Consider the following 15,549-nt stretch of genomic DNA (forward strand, 5'->3'; position numbering starts at 1 on the left):
CGGCGCGTTTCTACGACGCACGCCGCGGACTTTCCGTTGCCTCCTTCCTCTCGCGAGCCTTGAGTCCCGGTTGCTCCCGGAAGTGATTCCTACCTGGAGGCTGTCCGGGCCCGAGCGTCAGGTCCGGGAGGGAGGGCGCGCGGAAGGCGCTAGTGTTGTGTTCGGTGTGCGTACGGCCCTGCGTGGGTCGGGAGGTGGTACTGTGTCGTGTCTGGCTTTTTTCTTCTTACTCGCGCTGAGGACTCCGCGATTCCACCCCACCTTCCAGGCGCTTTCCGTTGTTGGTCGTGAGCGTCACCTTTGAGAAAGGGCGCCCGCACCTCTCGGCGGTGAGGTGGAGAAGCCCAGGGATCTTCTAGGTCCTTGCTAACGGGGATGGAAGGCAGTAATTTTTGCAACAGCACGTTTCAGATACAAGTCCTTGATAACATTCTAATATTTACTGAGCCGTTACTATGTCTTAGGAACTGTTTTAAGAGTATTGGATGTAACAGTGAATAAATTAGGCAAAAATTTTCGCTCAAGGGGGATTTGCATTTTAATGAAATTTGAAAAGACAATGGAGTGGAAATTGGAATAGAATCAGAATGGGTTGGAGGAAGAGGAAGTTAAGGGGAATAAAAAGACAGGTGCGAGGACTTTTTTGGGAAGGGGAGGAAATCTTCATTAAATGTGTAGGGATGTTGATACGGTCGCAAGGTGCATTGCATAGACGTCATGAGTGCAGTTAAGAATTTATGATTTAGTGAATTTGTGCTCTTGCTACAGGATTTAATTTATCTCTTTTTTTTTCAGGGAAAGACCAAAGATTAGATTGTAAGAAAAGAATATAGAAGCCATGTTTCGAAGACCTGTATTACAGGTAATCATTTTTCCATGTTAGTTTTGCGGTGTATTATTACTAGCCATAGTGATCAAATTTCTTTAGGCTTTTGCTTGCTGAGGCAAAGAACGTTTGAGCCCACCCGTGTTATTTGATATGGAGGATTGGAAACAGATTTTGCTTGTATACATAATGTTAACTAAAACAAAACGAAACTTTTATAGTTTGTTAATGAATATGGTGGGAGTCATTACTTTTTATTCTTTAAGTTTTTAAACTTTTTAATTGAAGTATAGTCAGTTACAGTGTGTCAGTGGTCTGGTGTACAGCACAGGGAGTCATTCCGTTCTCTAACATGTGTCACTTGGATTTATATCAGCAAGAAAGCATTTGAAGTCTTTATTAATCTAAAGACTATGAGAGTCACTGTTCCAGCATTTTAAAAATAAGGCATGTGGTTCCTTTTCTGACCACCTACTTCCTAGGTTTGTCAACCTACCTCCCCCACCCTCCACCGTTTCCCAAATCTGAGGAGAGCAGGTGAAGTCTCAACATCACCACAAATTTACTATGTCCCAAATTCCTTCTCATTTCACCCAGTTTGACTCCTTACTTAATCTCTTCAGTCACTCCAGCCAGCCTTGAGTTGGCCTAGACCCCTTTTTCCTCACCACACTTGGGCACCAAGTTCTGTAGAGTCTCCTTTATAATACCTCTCTTACTCCTTATCCTGTTAAGAATAAAGAAGAATCAATTCTTCTGTGAAAGCTGTTCTCATCTCCACCACTCTGCTGTAGAATTTAGCCTGTATTCTTTGATCCCTACTTTAACCTATGTGTACTTTAAAATATATATACATATATATTTTTAACATGTTGAAATGTAAAACATGGTAAAGTTACTTCTGTATTAATACACAATACTACAGTGTTAAGTTATCTTTAAAACCAGATATAAAAGTTAAAACTTTAATTTAAAAAATAATCTCAGTTTCATAATTCTTTCCTTATTTCTCCTCCATGAGGTCTTGATTTTGTGTGCCTGCGATGAGACAAATTATTCTGTGAAACTTACGAGCTCTGGCTCATCTGAGCACTCAGATCAATACATTTCTAGAATCATGACACAAGTAGTAATTAGCAGTTTTGATTCTTTAACATATTGTAACTCACATTTTTATTTTCTTACACACCCTCTGCCCCGAAACATGATAGGATTCCATAGCCAAAAGTACTCCTAGAATGGGTATTCTTTTAATTGGTAGATGCCTACTTTATATTAACAGTGCTACCTCTTGACACATACTTCTCTGATGTAATGGTTAGTTCTCTGAGCTCTGAGCCTCGTGATGTTCCCAGTGATGTGTGCTCACGTCTTGGTGGTAGCAGTATGTCTTTAAGGGGCAGCAGAGGGAAGTGGGAGAGGCAGCCACTTTGGTGTTAGATGGTCCTGGGTTCTAGGCATACTTGCCATTTATTTCCTGTGCCATTTTGAGGAAGTTACTTTATCTCTCTGAACTTTATTTTTCCCATGTATGAAGTGGGGATAATTTTACATAGTTTATAGATTTATTCTGAGGATTAATTAATAAGAAGTAAAGCACTTAGCTGGCATTCAGTAATATCTGTTATTACTGTCTAGTGACTACCTTTCTCTGACAAGCTGATTTGGACAGTCATATCTTTGTACTTTATCAAAGAACCATATTTATTTAGCATAGACTTTTTTCTTTGGTGTATGGAAAGCATGAATATTTTTCCAGCATGTATTTGATGTTACCTTTTGGCTGCGGACACGGAAGCACCATAGTCAGGAGGACTGCCATGAAAGAAACTGGAGAGGACTGTAAACTAACTCTCTTGGGAATACTCTCTAGTCCTTCCTTTGGACCTGTGGGCTTCTGCAGGAGGCTGCCCTTAAGGGTTGGCGGGGTCCTTCGGGCATTGTGATGGGCCAGGTTCTCATCTTCTGTAGATGTATGCTATAGGAGCTGCTGACCGGATGGTGACAAGATGTGAATGGACCTTCTGTTTGCATTTGCCTTTCTCCCAAAATTAAAGCCATTTTACTCATTTGTTCCACTTCAGGTACTTCATCAATGCATAAGACACGAGTCTGAAACAGCTAGCAGTTTGATTCTTGAAAGATGTAAGTAGTAGCTGATTTCCAAGTTTAAAGCGTATTATTTATAGCAATGTGCTAATGTTCTGCAATGTGCTGCAGAAGGGGTACACTGTCAATCATCGTGCTTTGGGCTCATATTTGCCTCTCTGATCTTGGTCTTGCCCTGTTAGGCTGCAGGAGCCTTATATGAATCAGGCCCTTCTTCCCTCATCAGTCAGTTGTCTGTTTCCTGCCAAAGAATTTCCTTGAGTTCTGTTTGGTTATCTAGGTCTTCCAAGGTTATGTGCTATTTGGCTAAAGTAGTGAATGTTTGTGAAAGCTGCTGTTTCAGAAAAATACTTGTATTTATAAAGATTTTCAGATCTCAGATTTGTTCTTTTAACCATACAGTCAGCTAAAAATTTTTTAAGGTATTTTAAAGAAGAATTTATGATAAAAGAGCTTAATATTTATTTTGTGGAGCTACTTCCTCTATGAATTTCTTCTCCTTTCTTGCCAGCCCTCTTTCCTCCCTCCCAGCCACCCTTTATTCACCCTTTCAACTTATTTCCTGACCTTCTAGAACTTGGGTTTTGCTTCATGCTGAGATCGAAGTTGGAATAGCGTTTGTAGCTGTTCCTCTCCCGGATGTTTCTCTCTCTCTGACTTTATCCACACATTGCGTTTCAGCTCTGAATCGTGTGCAGTTACTTGGTCGAGTAGGTCAGGACCCAGTCATGAGACAGGTGGAAGGAAAAAACCCAGTCACGATATTTTCTCTAGCAACGAATGAGATGTGGCGGTCAGGGGAAAATGAAACATACCAAGTGGGTGAGTATAAAAGACTGGAGTTTTAATTTCATCCACAATAAATAAGTATTATTTATTATCAATTATGTAATTAGAGATAAGCTGCTTTTAGAAAGGCTCTTCTCTAATTCTGTTTTGTTCTCTTGGAAATTGTGGCACTGGTTTTACTGGACATGTCGTTTGCATTTGTCTTTTGCCTTTGTAACCATGTTTCCTGTTCTTTGAGATTTAGGTGATGTCAGTCAGAAGACAACATGGCACAGAATTTCAGTATTCCGACCAGGCCTCAGAGATGTGGCTTATCAGTATGTGAAAAAGGGGTAAGTTGAGAAAGGAAGGATCTTACAGATTGGTTTAAAAAACTGGTGACAGGTGTTTTCATGGAATGTGTAACTCCTTTACATCGTACCACTAATTACTCCCTATTAACTCAAGAGGTATTTATTCAGTACCTAATACTACATGTGTAGCTCATTGCCGTATGTGACTGATTTAAAGGTTTTAACATGGTTTAGCCTTTTAAGAACTTACAATTTAGGGCAAATAAGATACGTACTTAAGTAGAAGCCGATGAGATAAGAGTGTACTAAGTGCCATGTGAGCAGGTACAGCAGCGCTTTTAGGAGTTCCCACCCTGGCCAGGGCAGGGGTCCCGATGGCAGGCGTCTTCCCTCCTGGCACCCACATGGTGTCCTCACAGAGGATCTGGAATGTCTGCAGCCTGACACGGTGAGGCATTATGATAGTATTCACAGCAGTTATTTTATATTTCATAATTTTGTATAGGCTTAGTAGGTCCCTTTTGGAGTGCTTGGATTGATCGTGTAAAAAGTGTCTATCCCAGACCCACAGAACAAGAGGGTGTATTTAACAGCAGTTATACTTACAGTTAGTATATTTAGAAATGCATTTGTTTTATAGAAATAAAACATTTTATAAAAAATAATTCAGCACTAACTAAAATTTCTGTTTTTTTCAATAACTGCATTCTTTTTCTTCATGTGTACCTGCACTGGGGTTTATATATGTGTGTATAATATGGGCATATTATGGATGTATGAACACATAGAGGAAATCTCAAGAACACTGTCTATATACAATTGCACCTACTGATTGTTGAATTTGTATATGTGTTCCCTTTGGCACCCATTTTACCAGTTTTCTGTACTTTCTATATTGTACATTTTTAGTGGTGTTAGACTCTGAAAATTGATACTACTGTCATTTTCTACCCTTTAAAATCAGAGTTATGGCTGTCTTCTAGTTCAGCCTTCTAGACAGTGCAGAAGGAGTCTTAGTAATTAACTCTGAGTGAAATAATAAGCTGAAAACTTGTGTTTTGAATTTTAATAATCTAAGTCCTTTGCGAGTAAGTTAATGAACTTCACTGTGGAAAAGAATTGAAAAATAAGTGAAAATCAACAAATCAGAGAATCCAAAATCACAGGTGAAGGAAAATGACACGTTGGAAATCAGTCATGGAGACTTAAAGGATGCCACCGGTTTGCTCTTCATTTTCATGGTGTTAAGGTTGCCTTTTTTTTCTTCTTCTTCCTTAAGATTTTGAAAAATTTCTTTTTTTTTTTTAAACTTCCATAAGCTCAAGGATGAAAACATTGTCCCTTTTTCCTAAATATGCCAAGTCTGTGTACATTCTATTTCAGTGCTCTTAATTCTGAACTTTGAGAAGTGGTAGAAAAAATGAGGTTATGTATGATTATCTATTTCATCCTTAGTGTATACTCATTACCCTCTCTGACTGAACTCTCTCCTGTAAAGCATATTAGAATCTCAGACTAAAACCTGTAAATTTTCTTTATTTCAGGTCTCGAATTTATGTGGAAGGGAAGGTAGACTATGGTGAATATACGGATAAAAATAACGTGAGGCGACAAGCAACAACAATTATAGCCGGTGAGACTTGTGATAGTAGCTATTGTTTTTTTCTTTCCTCCTTTCCTTCTTTAAAAGCTTGGCTGTGTTATAAGTAACTTCACCTGAGGCTGTGAGTACTGATGCTAGTGAGATTGTAAGGCCGCTCACCAGGAGAATTCTGAGTGTGGTTTGTGGGCTCGTGACAAGTTTCTACATTTACCTCTTCCTTTAGAAAATTATCTCTGGGCTCACGGTTTTAGTTCTCAAGTAACTTTATTTAGAGTTATAAATTGAACTGTTTATGCCAGTATTTCTTATTGGAGTTAGAAGACCTTTACTCTCGTGCCTTTGAAGGGCATCGTCTAAACAGGGAGAAGCATGTGCCAGGCAGAGCCACGCTAACGTGAGGGCATGAGACATTTGTGCAGGTGTATTCACAGCCTGTTTGGTACTTAACGTGATGAGAACAAATTCCTATTCTCATGAAACAAAATATGAAACAACATAGGAAAGATGGACACACAAAGCTTAAAGGAGGTTAAGAAGATGTCCTCTAAAGCAGCTTTCAAACTTTTCTGAAAGTTCTATAAGAATTTTGAAAACAGTATACCCCTTTGGACTTGTTTGAGTTGACATTAAAAATTATTTTCAATATAAAATTGTTACTCTTAAATATATTAATGGATCTAAATACTGTGGTATTTGATATCCATTATCATTAAAAAAAAATACCTGAACAAACTCTTCAACATTTGGAAATTTACGTTATTCCCTTTATGCTGCGCTTGTTTTTCAATTCCATTTTTTCCTCAGAAGTTTATTTAATATAATATACTGTGTAGTGAAGACTCTTTTGTTATTAATTCTATTATAGGTAACAAAAATAGATGTATAGACATTTTAAAGTATTTTTTAAAACTTTGTGACAGTAAGGCTGTAAATGGTGTTTCTTCTTGATTGAGTTACTATTACCCTATTACCCAGTTGTTTTTAGACATAATTGACCAAAACAACTTTAATGTATAGATATACAAACTAAAATTTTATTGAAAATGCATCTTTTAATTAGATGGATGATGCATTTTTTACCTTTTGGGTAAATTGCTAAAGTAAGACAGTTTGTAAGCATTCATTCTGTTTTCTTGTTTTTTTATGGATGTAAACACTGAGAAACCTTGTTTTGATAAATAAGTCGATGGGAATGAAAGATTTTATTATAGTAATGTCTCAATATTTATGAACTTCTGAGATATACCAACATTAGATATCAATTAAAAATTAATTTTTTTATTATGGAAAGTGTCAGCTTACTGATAAATTGTAATTTGTTATAAATAATAATTATTTTTTATGCTTTCTTTGATGAAAGTGTATTAATTTTGAAAATCAACATAGGTGTCTTCTACCCTCAGTATTAGACCTTAGGTGAGGTTCCTTCTGACCAATTTGCTTTCAGAAGTCATGAGTTTCTTGACTGTAAGTCACTGCTTGCCTGCTCTGTTCTTCCTTGGGACATGTCTGCAGAGGTGTCTACCTGTTTAGAAATGTTTTTCCAGACCTATAAATGGTATAGAACTACACCAGTGATTTCAGCAGTAGAAGACCAAGCTTTCAAATAAAATAATTGACATTTTAAAATCTCTATTGATCATGTTTTAATGAAGCATTTAACACATTCATATTCCAGTCTAAATCTAATAGGTGGGCAGACTTTGGATTGTGCAAATTGTTATAAACCAAGCCAAATAGAAACATTTCAAATTATCTGTCTTTTTTTTTCCTTGTCACCAGTATTCATGAGCATGGATGATTAAACAATTAACATAGGTTTATGGCTATTAGTAAAATCGAATGGGTCTTTAGTGACATTGGAATTGAAAGCAGTAGAGTTTAATTTGGCTGATCTGTTTTATAGGCCACATTTTGTCTCCTAGGGATAATGTCTGTAACTTAAAAATAACCACCAGTGGATGGCACTCTTGCCTTTTTACAGTGTTGTTAATACTGATAGTATCTCCTGAAATAACCATTCTGTACCAAAATATTCTAGTTTTAGAGGACTATAGTCATGAATAAATATTCCATCATTGTATAATAACCACTTTTTGAATAATACTGAAGTGACATGAAACTAGATCTTTCAGTGTTACGTGGGAGGTGCCATTTCTTTGCCTTTGCTTGTCCGAGACTAACTCTTTCTGGACAACATTTTAAGAGCATTGCCTGATGTTCTTGGATAAAAATGTTTTCTCTGTAATACTGATTAGTAAAAATTTTCCTAAGGAAGAATATATAAAACTCATTCTATTTTGAAATTTAAAAATAAAATGTGTTCTATATGGGGGGAAGGTATAGCTCAAGCAGTAGAGTGTGTGCTTAGCATGCACTGAGGTCCTGGGTTCAATCCCCAGTGCCTCTTCTAAAAAAATAAATAAACAAACAAACAAACAAACAAACAAACCTAATTACCTCCCCCCACCAAAATACTAAATAAAAATAAACAAAACAAAAAAAATCTTTTAGTTAAAAAAAAATGTGTTCTATATGAGTGTTTAGACTTAAAAACATAAGTAAATCTATCTTTGCCAACAGGGCCGTGTGGTGAGCCCTGCCCTGCCCTTCTTCCATCCTCCGTGTGGAATGCGATGCCTTGATCCTCTTCTGTGTGAGGATGTGCTCCCTGGTTTAGTGGCATCTGAGCATTGCAGGCCTCACAATTTGTGACTAGCTCTTTTGTAAGAAGTTATTGCTGAGAAGACTTTAACTGTTTTGGGGGAAAGATACGAAATATCCCATCTCTTCTCCCCAAGGTCTGAGTTGTTGATAAACAGTCGAAGCTCAACTTGGAGCTTGGTTATGCCTACTGTACATAACCTCTCAAGAGTAGCAAGCAACACGGCAAGAAAGTGATACTTTGAGAATTTGTCTAAAATCGTTTCAGTGAATAGCACTAAAATGTGTCTGTGGTAGAAGGGAGTGATGACGTGAGATGGAGGAAGAGTTCTGAAAATAACATTTATACTTTGGCTTCTTTACAGATAACATTATATTTCTGAGTGACCAGACAAAAGAGAAGGAGTAGAACGGACGATTCTTCTTTGGCCATTGTTTGGTACAGTCTCATTTCCAAATCATGATAGTCTTTATACTTTCTAAGGACACAAATTAAAGTATTCTTTCTATAAAAAGAGTGATAATATCTTGCCTGTCGCTCCTCCTCCCCTTTTAGTGTCATAAACCTGGTAGCGCCTGTGTGTGATGGTGTTCAGTAGTTGTTTATTCTTCAAGGGATGGTTTCTGTGTACAGGTGTGCAAACTAGTGAACCTTCAGGTTCATCCATGTTGTGGCAAAGGGATGAATGTCCTTTGGGAAGACCCGTTGTTTTTGTGCACACTTCTATTGTAGTATTGACCCAGCCACTCGGTATTTATTGAGCATCATTATATGTCAGACGTTTAGGCCACGGTCATAAATACTGATTTCCTTATCTTGCCTTAGACTCTTAGACTGTGAGACAAGGATTGCATCTTCTTTGTATACCTGCGTCTTAACCAGTGCTTGGCACAGAATAGGCAATAAATGTCGACACACGAATGATCCTAGTGGGATATTAAGCTTTAGCCCAAATTAAAGGGCATTGCTGAACAGTGGTTAGTATCTAACCTAGATAGCTTCAGGACTATTTTTGGACAATTTCACTAGCATCGTATATGAACTAGAGTTCTCTAGCAGTACAGACTTACAGGGTAACTAGGGATGAAATAGCTCATCTCAGGGGCTGACTCAGGGCTCTGGCTTCACTGTTTTCTGTCTTTCTAAACCCCCATTCTCTCTACCTGTTTAGTCTCACCCAGAACTCAGGGGGTCCCCTGAATAACCTCTGACTCTTGTTTCCCTAGAACCTCGGGTGTGAAACTTTCTTTTTATTTTTCTACATGGTCTCTCTTTGTTTTTTTTAATTGAAGTATAGTCAGTTTACGATATTGTGTCAATTTCTGGCATATAGCACAATACTTCAGTCATATAGGAACATACATATATTTGTTTTCAAATTCTTTTTCACCATAAATTACTACTAGATACTGAATATAGTTCCCTGTGCTATACAGTATAAACTTGTTGTTTATCTATTTTATGTACATTAGTCAGTATCTGTAAATCTAGAACTCCCAATCTATCCCTTCCCACCCCCTTCTCCCCCAAGTAACCGTAAGTTTGCTATGTCTGTGAGTCTGTTTCTGTTTTGTAAATAACTTCGTTTTTTTGTTGTTGTTTTTTAGATTCCACATATAAGTGATATCATATGGTATTTTTCTTTCTTTTTCTGGCTTACTTCACTTAAAATGACATTCTCCAAGTCCATCCATGTTGCTGCAAATGGCATTATTTTATTCTTTTTTATGGCTGAGTAGTATTCCATTGTATAAATATGCCACAGCTTCTTTATCCAGTCATCTGTCGATGGACATTTAGGTGGTTTCTGTTTTTCTACATGGTCTCTTGATGTATATATTGTGTACACACAGTTATCTTTATTTTAAGATTCTGGACATTACGGAGAACTAGTAATTTACTAATAAAAATTACGTAAAGTAACTCAGTTTGAAGTTTGCATCAGCCCCTCACAGATCTGCGTGCTAGTTTGCTGCAGCTTTTCAGCGGCTGGCTGCTGCCGGGCTGGTTGTCCAGTTCAGGTTGTATTGGTTGCTGTTCTGTCTGGGCCACTCGAGCTTCAGCTTTGCCTCTGGTCCAGCCTGGTTGCACCCTGGGCTTCATGTCCTCTCCCCTCTGCCTGAGACTGGTGCTAACTGCAGCTTAGATCGAGCTGGACTCGAACAGGTTCAGAATTCACATGCTATGTTGTGGACCCCTGACTTCGCCCAGGAACAGTAGAAATTTAATTGCCATTTTCTCGTATCAGCCATCTTCATTTATTTATTTTTAAATTTCAATTTTAGTTAATTTTTACAGCCATCTTTTTTTTACCCTGAAGCTGGGATCATTAATTAGCATATTAACTCTGCTTTCTGAGTTCACACATTAAAACTGTCTGGTAATATAATCCTTACTCATTTATGCTACATTCCTAAAGCAAAATTGTAGAGTAGATAAAATTTATCTTTTGGGCAGTTTTTAATTTATTTCCTCAACAAAGCTACCTTTATACTCCTTGAAAGTTTTATGCTTTGGGAACGTGATATGATGAACAAAAAAATAGCTTACTGACAAACCCAAAGTGATTCTGAGCCCTGGCCTCAGGGGCAGAAAAGTGTGTCCTGTAACATCCCTGTCAGCTGGAGAAGGCTTGGAATGTCCTGAGGCTGAGACAGCAGAGTGTTTGGAGTCAGGCGTTCAGTGCTGAGGCTTCAGCATCGTGTGACAGTGCAGACCCCAGGTCCACCACCAGGCAGGCCGTGGGAGCGGAAGCTCTGCCCTGCCCACCTAGGCAGCCCCGTCTGCTGAGAGTTTCTCCTGTTCCCAGGCTGGTCTCAGAGTAGACGTGTGGGATCTGACAGCAGTAACAGACCGAGGGGTCTTCTAGTCCAAGTTTTGTGTCCTGCATTTCCTTCTTCATGTTGTTACTTATCAGGGAATGTACCTGCAGAAAACTGCTCTGTGGCTTTGGTTTTGGGATGCTGTGTTAAATAGAAAGATAAGTAGGATACAGCAAAATGTGGGAGAAGAAGTATCAAACAGCATGTGTGGTGTCACCCCATTTTTGAAAAAGAAGTATTGACATAAGTATATTCTTAGAAAAGTCTGGAGGGAGAAAAGTCAAAATGTTGTGATGCTCTCTGAATGGGGGAGATTATGTGTGATTTTCTTTATTTCTTTACACTTTTGTATATATATATTTTTAAAGCATTGAGCATGTGTTTTATAATAAGAAAAAGTAAATAAAGCTGTTTACATTTTGGGGGAAAAAACTTTCCATTATTTCCAAGCAAGGCTTGTTCTGTTCATTCACCTTCAGCTAGCACTGCTTCACGTACTAGAGGTGAGCAAGACCTTTCGTGTGTTTTCCCCGTCACCTGTGTCTTCATCTCATGCTTAGATGCTTCACTGATCTCCTTTTTCTCTGGTACACACCCAGAGCAGTTGAGTTTAAAGACCAACCCACTTGTGAAATCCACTGTTTACTGCGAGTATAGCGCTCAAAGAGTCATCCATTTCTTAAAAATCACGTAACTGATTAATCCAGAGACGTCCCAAAACACCAAAGACCTGTTTCTGTGACTGTTTTGGGGACTACTTGCCATTGCCAACTGAGTTACAGCCTAACCTTTGCAGCTCATTTAGGGGGAATTAATGGTAGTTTCTCTTTGTTCCCAGAAGATACCACGCAGCTCTTGAAGGCAGGGTTGTCCTTTTCCAGCTCAGCCTAGCACAGTGACATTTTAGGGTTTCATAAATGCTTGTTGTTCAGTTGGATCCCACTGAAACATTGACATGAGATCAAGGGCAGGACCACTTATTTTGCTGTCAGGGATTGCATTATACGCCCTGAGATTGGTGGGAGTAACAGCAAGCAAATCACTGTAGAAAATGAGGGGGTAATCCCAAGGTTAGTGAGTTATGGGGAAATACCTTACAAGGTAACAGTCATTCTGTTAGTGGGTGACATTGTGTGCTTACTGCCTGCCAGGCCCTGAGCTAAGGGCTTTTTATCATTGTCTCATTTAACTGTTACCCTAAAAAGAAGGTAGCAGTGTCTCCACTTTACAGGTGAGGAAACCTAAAACTGAGAGTTTAAGAAACATGTCAGAGTCACACAGCCTTTCAGAGGCACACCTGGGTTTGAGCTTGGGTGTGTGAAGTGTGCATTTTGCTTCCTGCTCGCTGCCTGCTTCCCGCTGCCCCATTGGCTGTACATAACCAGGACCCCCAGTGCTGACTTCTGACCAGGGCCCCAGGCAAGGTGCACCTGAATCACACCAGGAGTTTAATACATAATAGGTTTTGGTTGGGGGTAGAATTGTGAGTGAGCCAGAAATACCTCTATCTCTTTATTCTTTCTGATTCTCAGTCTCATGATCCCATAGGAAAATAAGTCACAGTTAATTTCTCTACCAGGTTATCTTTACATATTTCTCTTCCTTTTTATCAAGCAGTGTCTCTTTACTGGTTAAAATAAGTTCAGAGTGTCTGCTCCTTTCATTGTTTCCTACTACAGTGTTTTGCTTTCTACTGAGATTGATATTGAAATGGATTATTCAAGAATTTGTCAGGCTCAGTTTTTAGAGAGAAAGGCTTTTGACAGGTGTCAACAGCATTGAAGCCCCATCTCAAAATGACTATACTCTGCCCCTGTGCTAGTCCCATAGTCTGATAGGATGGTGTGTAGCTCACTTTTTCGGCTGTCAGAATCATGCATCTACAATTTTGAAATTTTTCTTTTTGTCTCTTTGCTCTTCATTAGCTCTCTGCCACGCATTGGACCCCAGGGTCCTGTTTGTCTATATAGATTTATATCTTGACCTTTTTTTAGTTTTTCTGCTACACCTGTCATTTGAAATCAAAGGTGGTCTATCATAATAGTTCCATTAAGGCTGTGCAGTTAGAAAGCCTGCGTTTGAACCTCTGCTTCACTCACCAGCTGGGTGAACCCTGGTAAGTTTCTTAACTTTTCCTGCCTTGGATTTTTGTTGTTTTGTTTTCCTGTGACTAAAACAAGGATGATAATAGTCCTGCTGTTATAGGCCTGCTGTGGGGAACACAATAAATAACACGTGTAACTACTTGGCATACAGTAACTGAACCGAGCGTCAGGACATACTGGCTGCTGGTAACTGGTTTTGCAGTTATTTTGAGCAAGGTGCATCAGGCTTTCAGTCATCACAGGGTACTTAGGAGGACACACTAATTTTAGTTAATTGTACTTCACCTTTTTGCTGTTGTTTTATAAATCTCTGTGGATTGCTGAGCACCTATTTCACTTTGGGTGTGTCTTTTTGGTTTGTTGTTAATCTTCTGTGGCTGTTTATAATTAACCGGGGCATCTTTTTAAACTCAGAAGTCACTTGAGCACCTGTTGTATGCCATGCACCCGCACAGCCTGGCTAGAGGGGTGAATATAGCAGGACTCCTGCACTGAAGGAACTCGAAATGTAGGGTCGCGGTTGGGCGGGGAAGATATAATCAGGAGCCTGTGTAGTCAAGCATGATGTGGTGTGAGGAACACTGGTGATGGTAGAAACGAAGTCCTGTGGGGCACAGAAGGGGATAGTAAGGTTAGCAGAGGAAACAGGTGAACAAAGGTCCAGAAACTTAAAAGTATATGAAGCAATCAGAGATAAGATGTGAAAAGTGGTTTGAGACTAGAGCAGAAAGGGCATTGAAGGCTTGCAGAGGACTTGGGCAGTGGGGAGCTATGGAAGGTTTTAAACAGGGACATCTCATCAGAATTGTGCTTTAGAAAGATCAGTGAGGACAGGTGGTTAGAAGGGGGAGAGCCCAGAGTTAGTTAAGAAGCTACTGAGTAAGCCTAGAAAGGTTGGTGATGTGGGGGTGGGAGGTGACATGAGGGGTGTTTAGGGTTCACATTGGTTCATTCGTTGTGTACCAGTTACGTGCTGGAGCTTGTGCTGGGCTCTGGGCGGGAGAGGCTGAGAACACATGGCTCCTGTCCAGGGTCTGGTGGTGGCAGAACGGGGGTTGGTAAGAGGAGAGGCAGTGAGAAGCTGATTTCGAAGCCCCTGCTGGCAGCTGCGCAGGTGGTGCTACCTTATTTCTGAAGCCCATCAACATGGCTGTGGCAGCAGATGTGAGAAGAGGGAAGATAATGAGTTTAGTTTTGAAAATAGTTGAATTGTAGACTTTCTAGCTTCTGTTTGGGAGGGTGGAGGTTAATGAGTCTGGAGCTCAGAAGAGAAGTTGAGGCAAGAGTGACTTCTTTTTCTTCTGCCAAACACATTGTAAGCAGATTTTTGTGAGATAACTTCCCGGTGTTGCCAGGATTCCAGCTTCCTGTTGTGGAATACCTTACTGTGGGAAACATGTCCAGTTGCCTACCTGTTTCACGATGTCCCTGGGATTTGTTTTAATCAGATGCGGTATGATGACTGCCTCTGAAAGAAGAGTTTATCACTTACAGTTCTTTACACGGGCAGGCACCAGGGTGGGTCAGGAGGAATGAGAGAAAAGTGGGTCAGAGCTTTTGTTGTTTTTGTGGGGAAAGAACAGATAAGACAGGACAGGAAAGCTGAACAAATATAGGATTAAACAGTCTGAATACTTTTCAGCAGCAGTGGGTAGTAGGGGTGGTTCTGAGTTGTCAGGTGCTCTGGTGCTGGGGTGATTTCAGGCAGAGGACTAGTATCCTGCAGGAGCCTGATGAAAGGAGGCTAATGAGGGGTGTGAACTCAGGATTGCTTGGTTTGCATATCAGAGGCATGCTCTTGGGCAAGTCCTTTACTGTTTCTAGGAATTAGCTAATATTTGGGGGGATGGGTGGGGGCAGTCCTTCCCAGGGTCTGCCAGGCCCCAAGATGTCGGAGCATCGTAAAACATGGTTAATAGACCACCCGCTAGCCATTATCCCTTCTACATTTACAGAACCCATGTTTTTGTGAAGGTGACAGTGTGCACAGCTAAAATACTGCATTCCTATTCTCCTTTGCAGTTAAGAGTTGCTAGGGGAGTATAGCAGAATTCATTTGGTGGTGTTCCCAGGAAAGTTTCTTAAATGAGCTAACTCTGTTGGGAGACTCGTCTTGTGTTCATCTCCAGACCCTCATCTGGCTTTTTCTTGTCTGAAATGTGGACATTATGGCTGAATCTCCAGTAGCCATCTTGGACCATGAGACGATCTTCAGGGTGGAGGACGGAAGAAGCTGGAATCTGTGATGACCATGGAACCGGATACCAGTCCTGGATAGTCTACCTCCGGACCTCTTTTGGAGACACAAATAAACCTCTGCCTGGTTTAAGCCACCTA

The 15,549-nt window shown here is 39.8% G+C and overlaps 1 protein-coding gene across 8 annotated transcripts; it reads left to right on the forward strand.

The window, feature by feature from the left end:
• Positions 1-66: 66 nt before the first annotated feature.
• On the forward strand, positions 67-15,549 carry SSBP1 (single stranded DNA binding protein 1). Of its 8 annotated transcripts, none has more exons than XM_032483520.1 (8): positions 128-329; positions 796-862; positions 2,911-2,971; positions 3,617-3,757; positions 3,963-4,056; positions 5,562-5,650; positions 8,650-8,723; positions 15,235-15,549. In XM_032483520.1, the coding sequence occupies exons 2-7, from the start codon at positions 839-841 to the stop codon at positions 8,691-8,693; spliced, it is 453 nt and encodes a 150-aa protein (XP_032339411.1). In that variant the 5' UTR covers positions 128-329; positions 796-838; the 3' UTR covers positions 8,694-8,723; positions 15,235-15,549. The 8 variants fall into 8 exon arrangements, with proteins under 8 accessions (XP_032339414.1, XP_006185421.1, XP_032339411.1 ...); XM_014559884.2 differs by having other exon boundaries at positions 15,397-15,549; XM_032483523.1 differs by lacking the exons at positions 128-329; positions 15,235-15,549 and adding an exon at positions 67-121 and having other exon boundaries at positions 8,650-8,801.

This window comes from Camelus ferus, chromosome 7, assembly GCF_009834535.1.
Source record: "Camelus ferus isolate YT-003-E chromosome 7, BCGSAC_Cfer_1.0, whole genome shotgun sequence".
Taxonomy (NCBI): domain Eukaryota; kingdom Metazoa; phylum Chordata; class Mammalia; order Artiodactyla; family Camelidae; genus Camelus; species Camelus ferus.

Coding starts and splice junctions, on each gene's coding strand:
- SSBP1 (XM_032483523.1), top strand. CDS start 839: ATGTTTCGAAGACCTGTATTACAG. Junction 3,758..3,962: donor AAATGAAACATACCAAGTGG/GTGAGTATAAAA, acceptor CTGTTCTTTGAG/ATTTAGGTGATGTCAGTCAG. Junction 4,057..5,561: donor TATCAGTATGTGAAAAAGGG/GTAAGTTGAGAA, acceptor TCTTTATTTCAG/GTCTCGAATTTATGTGGAAG.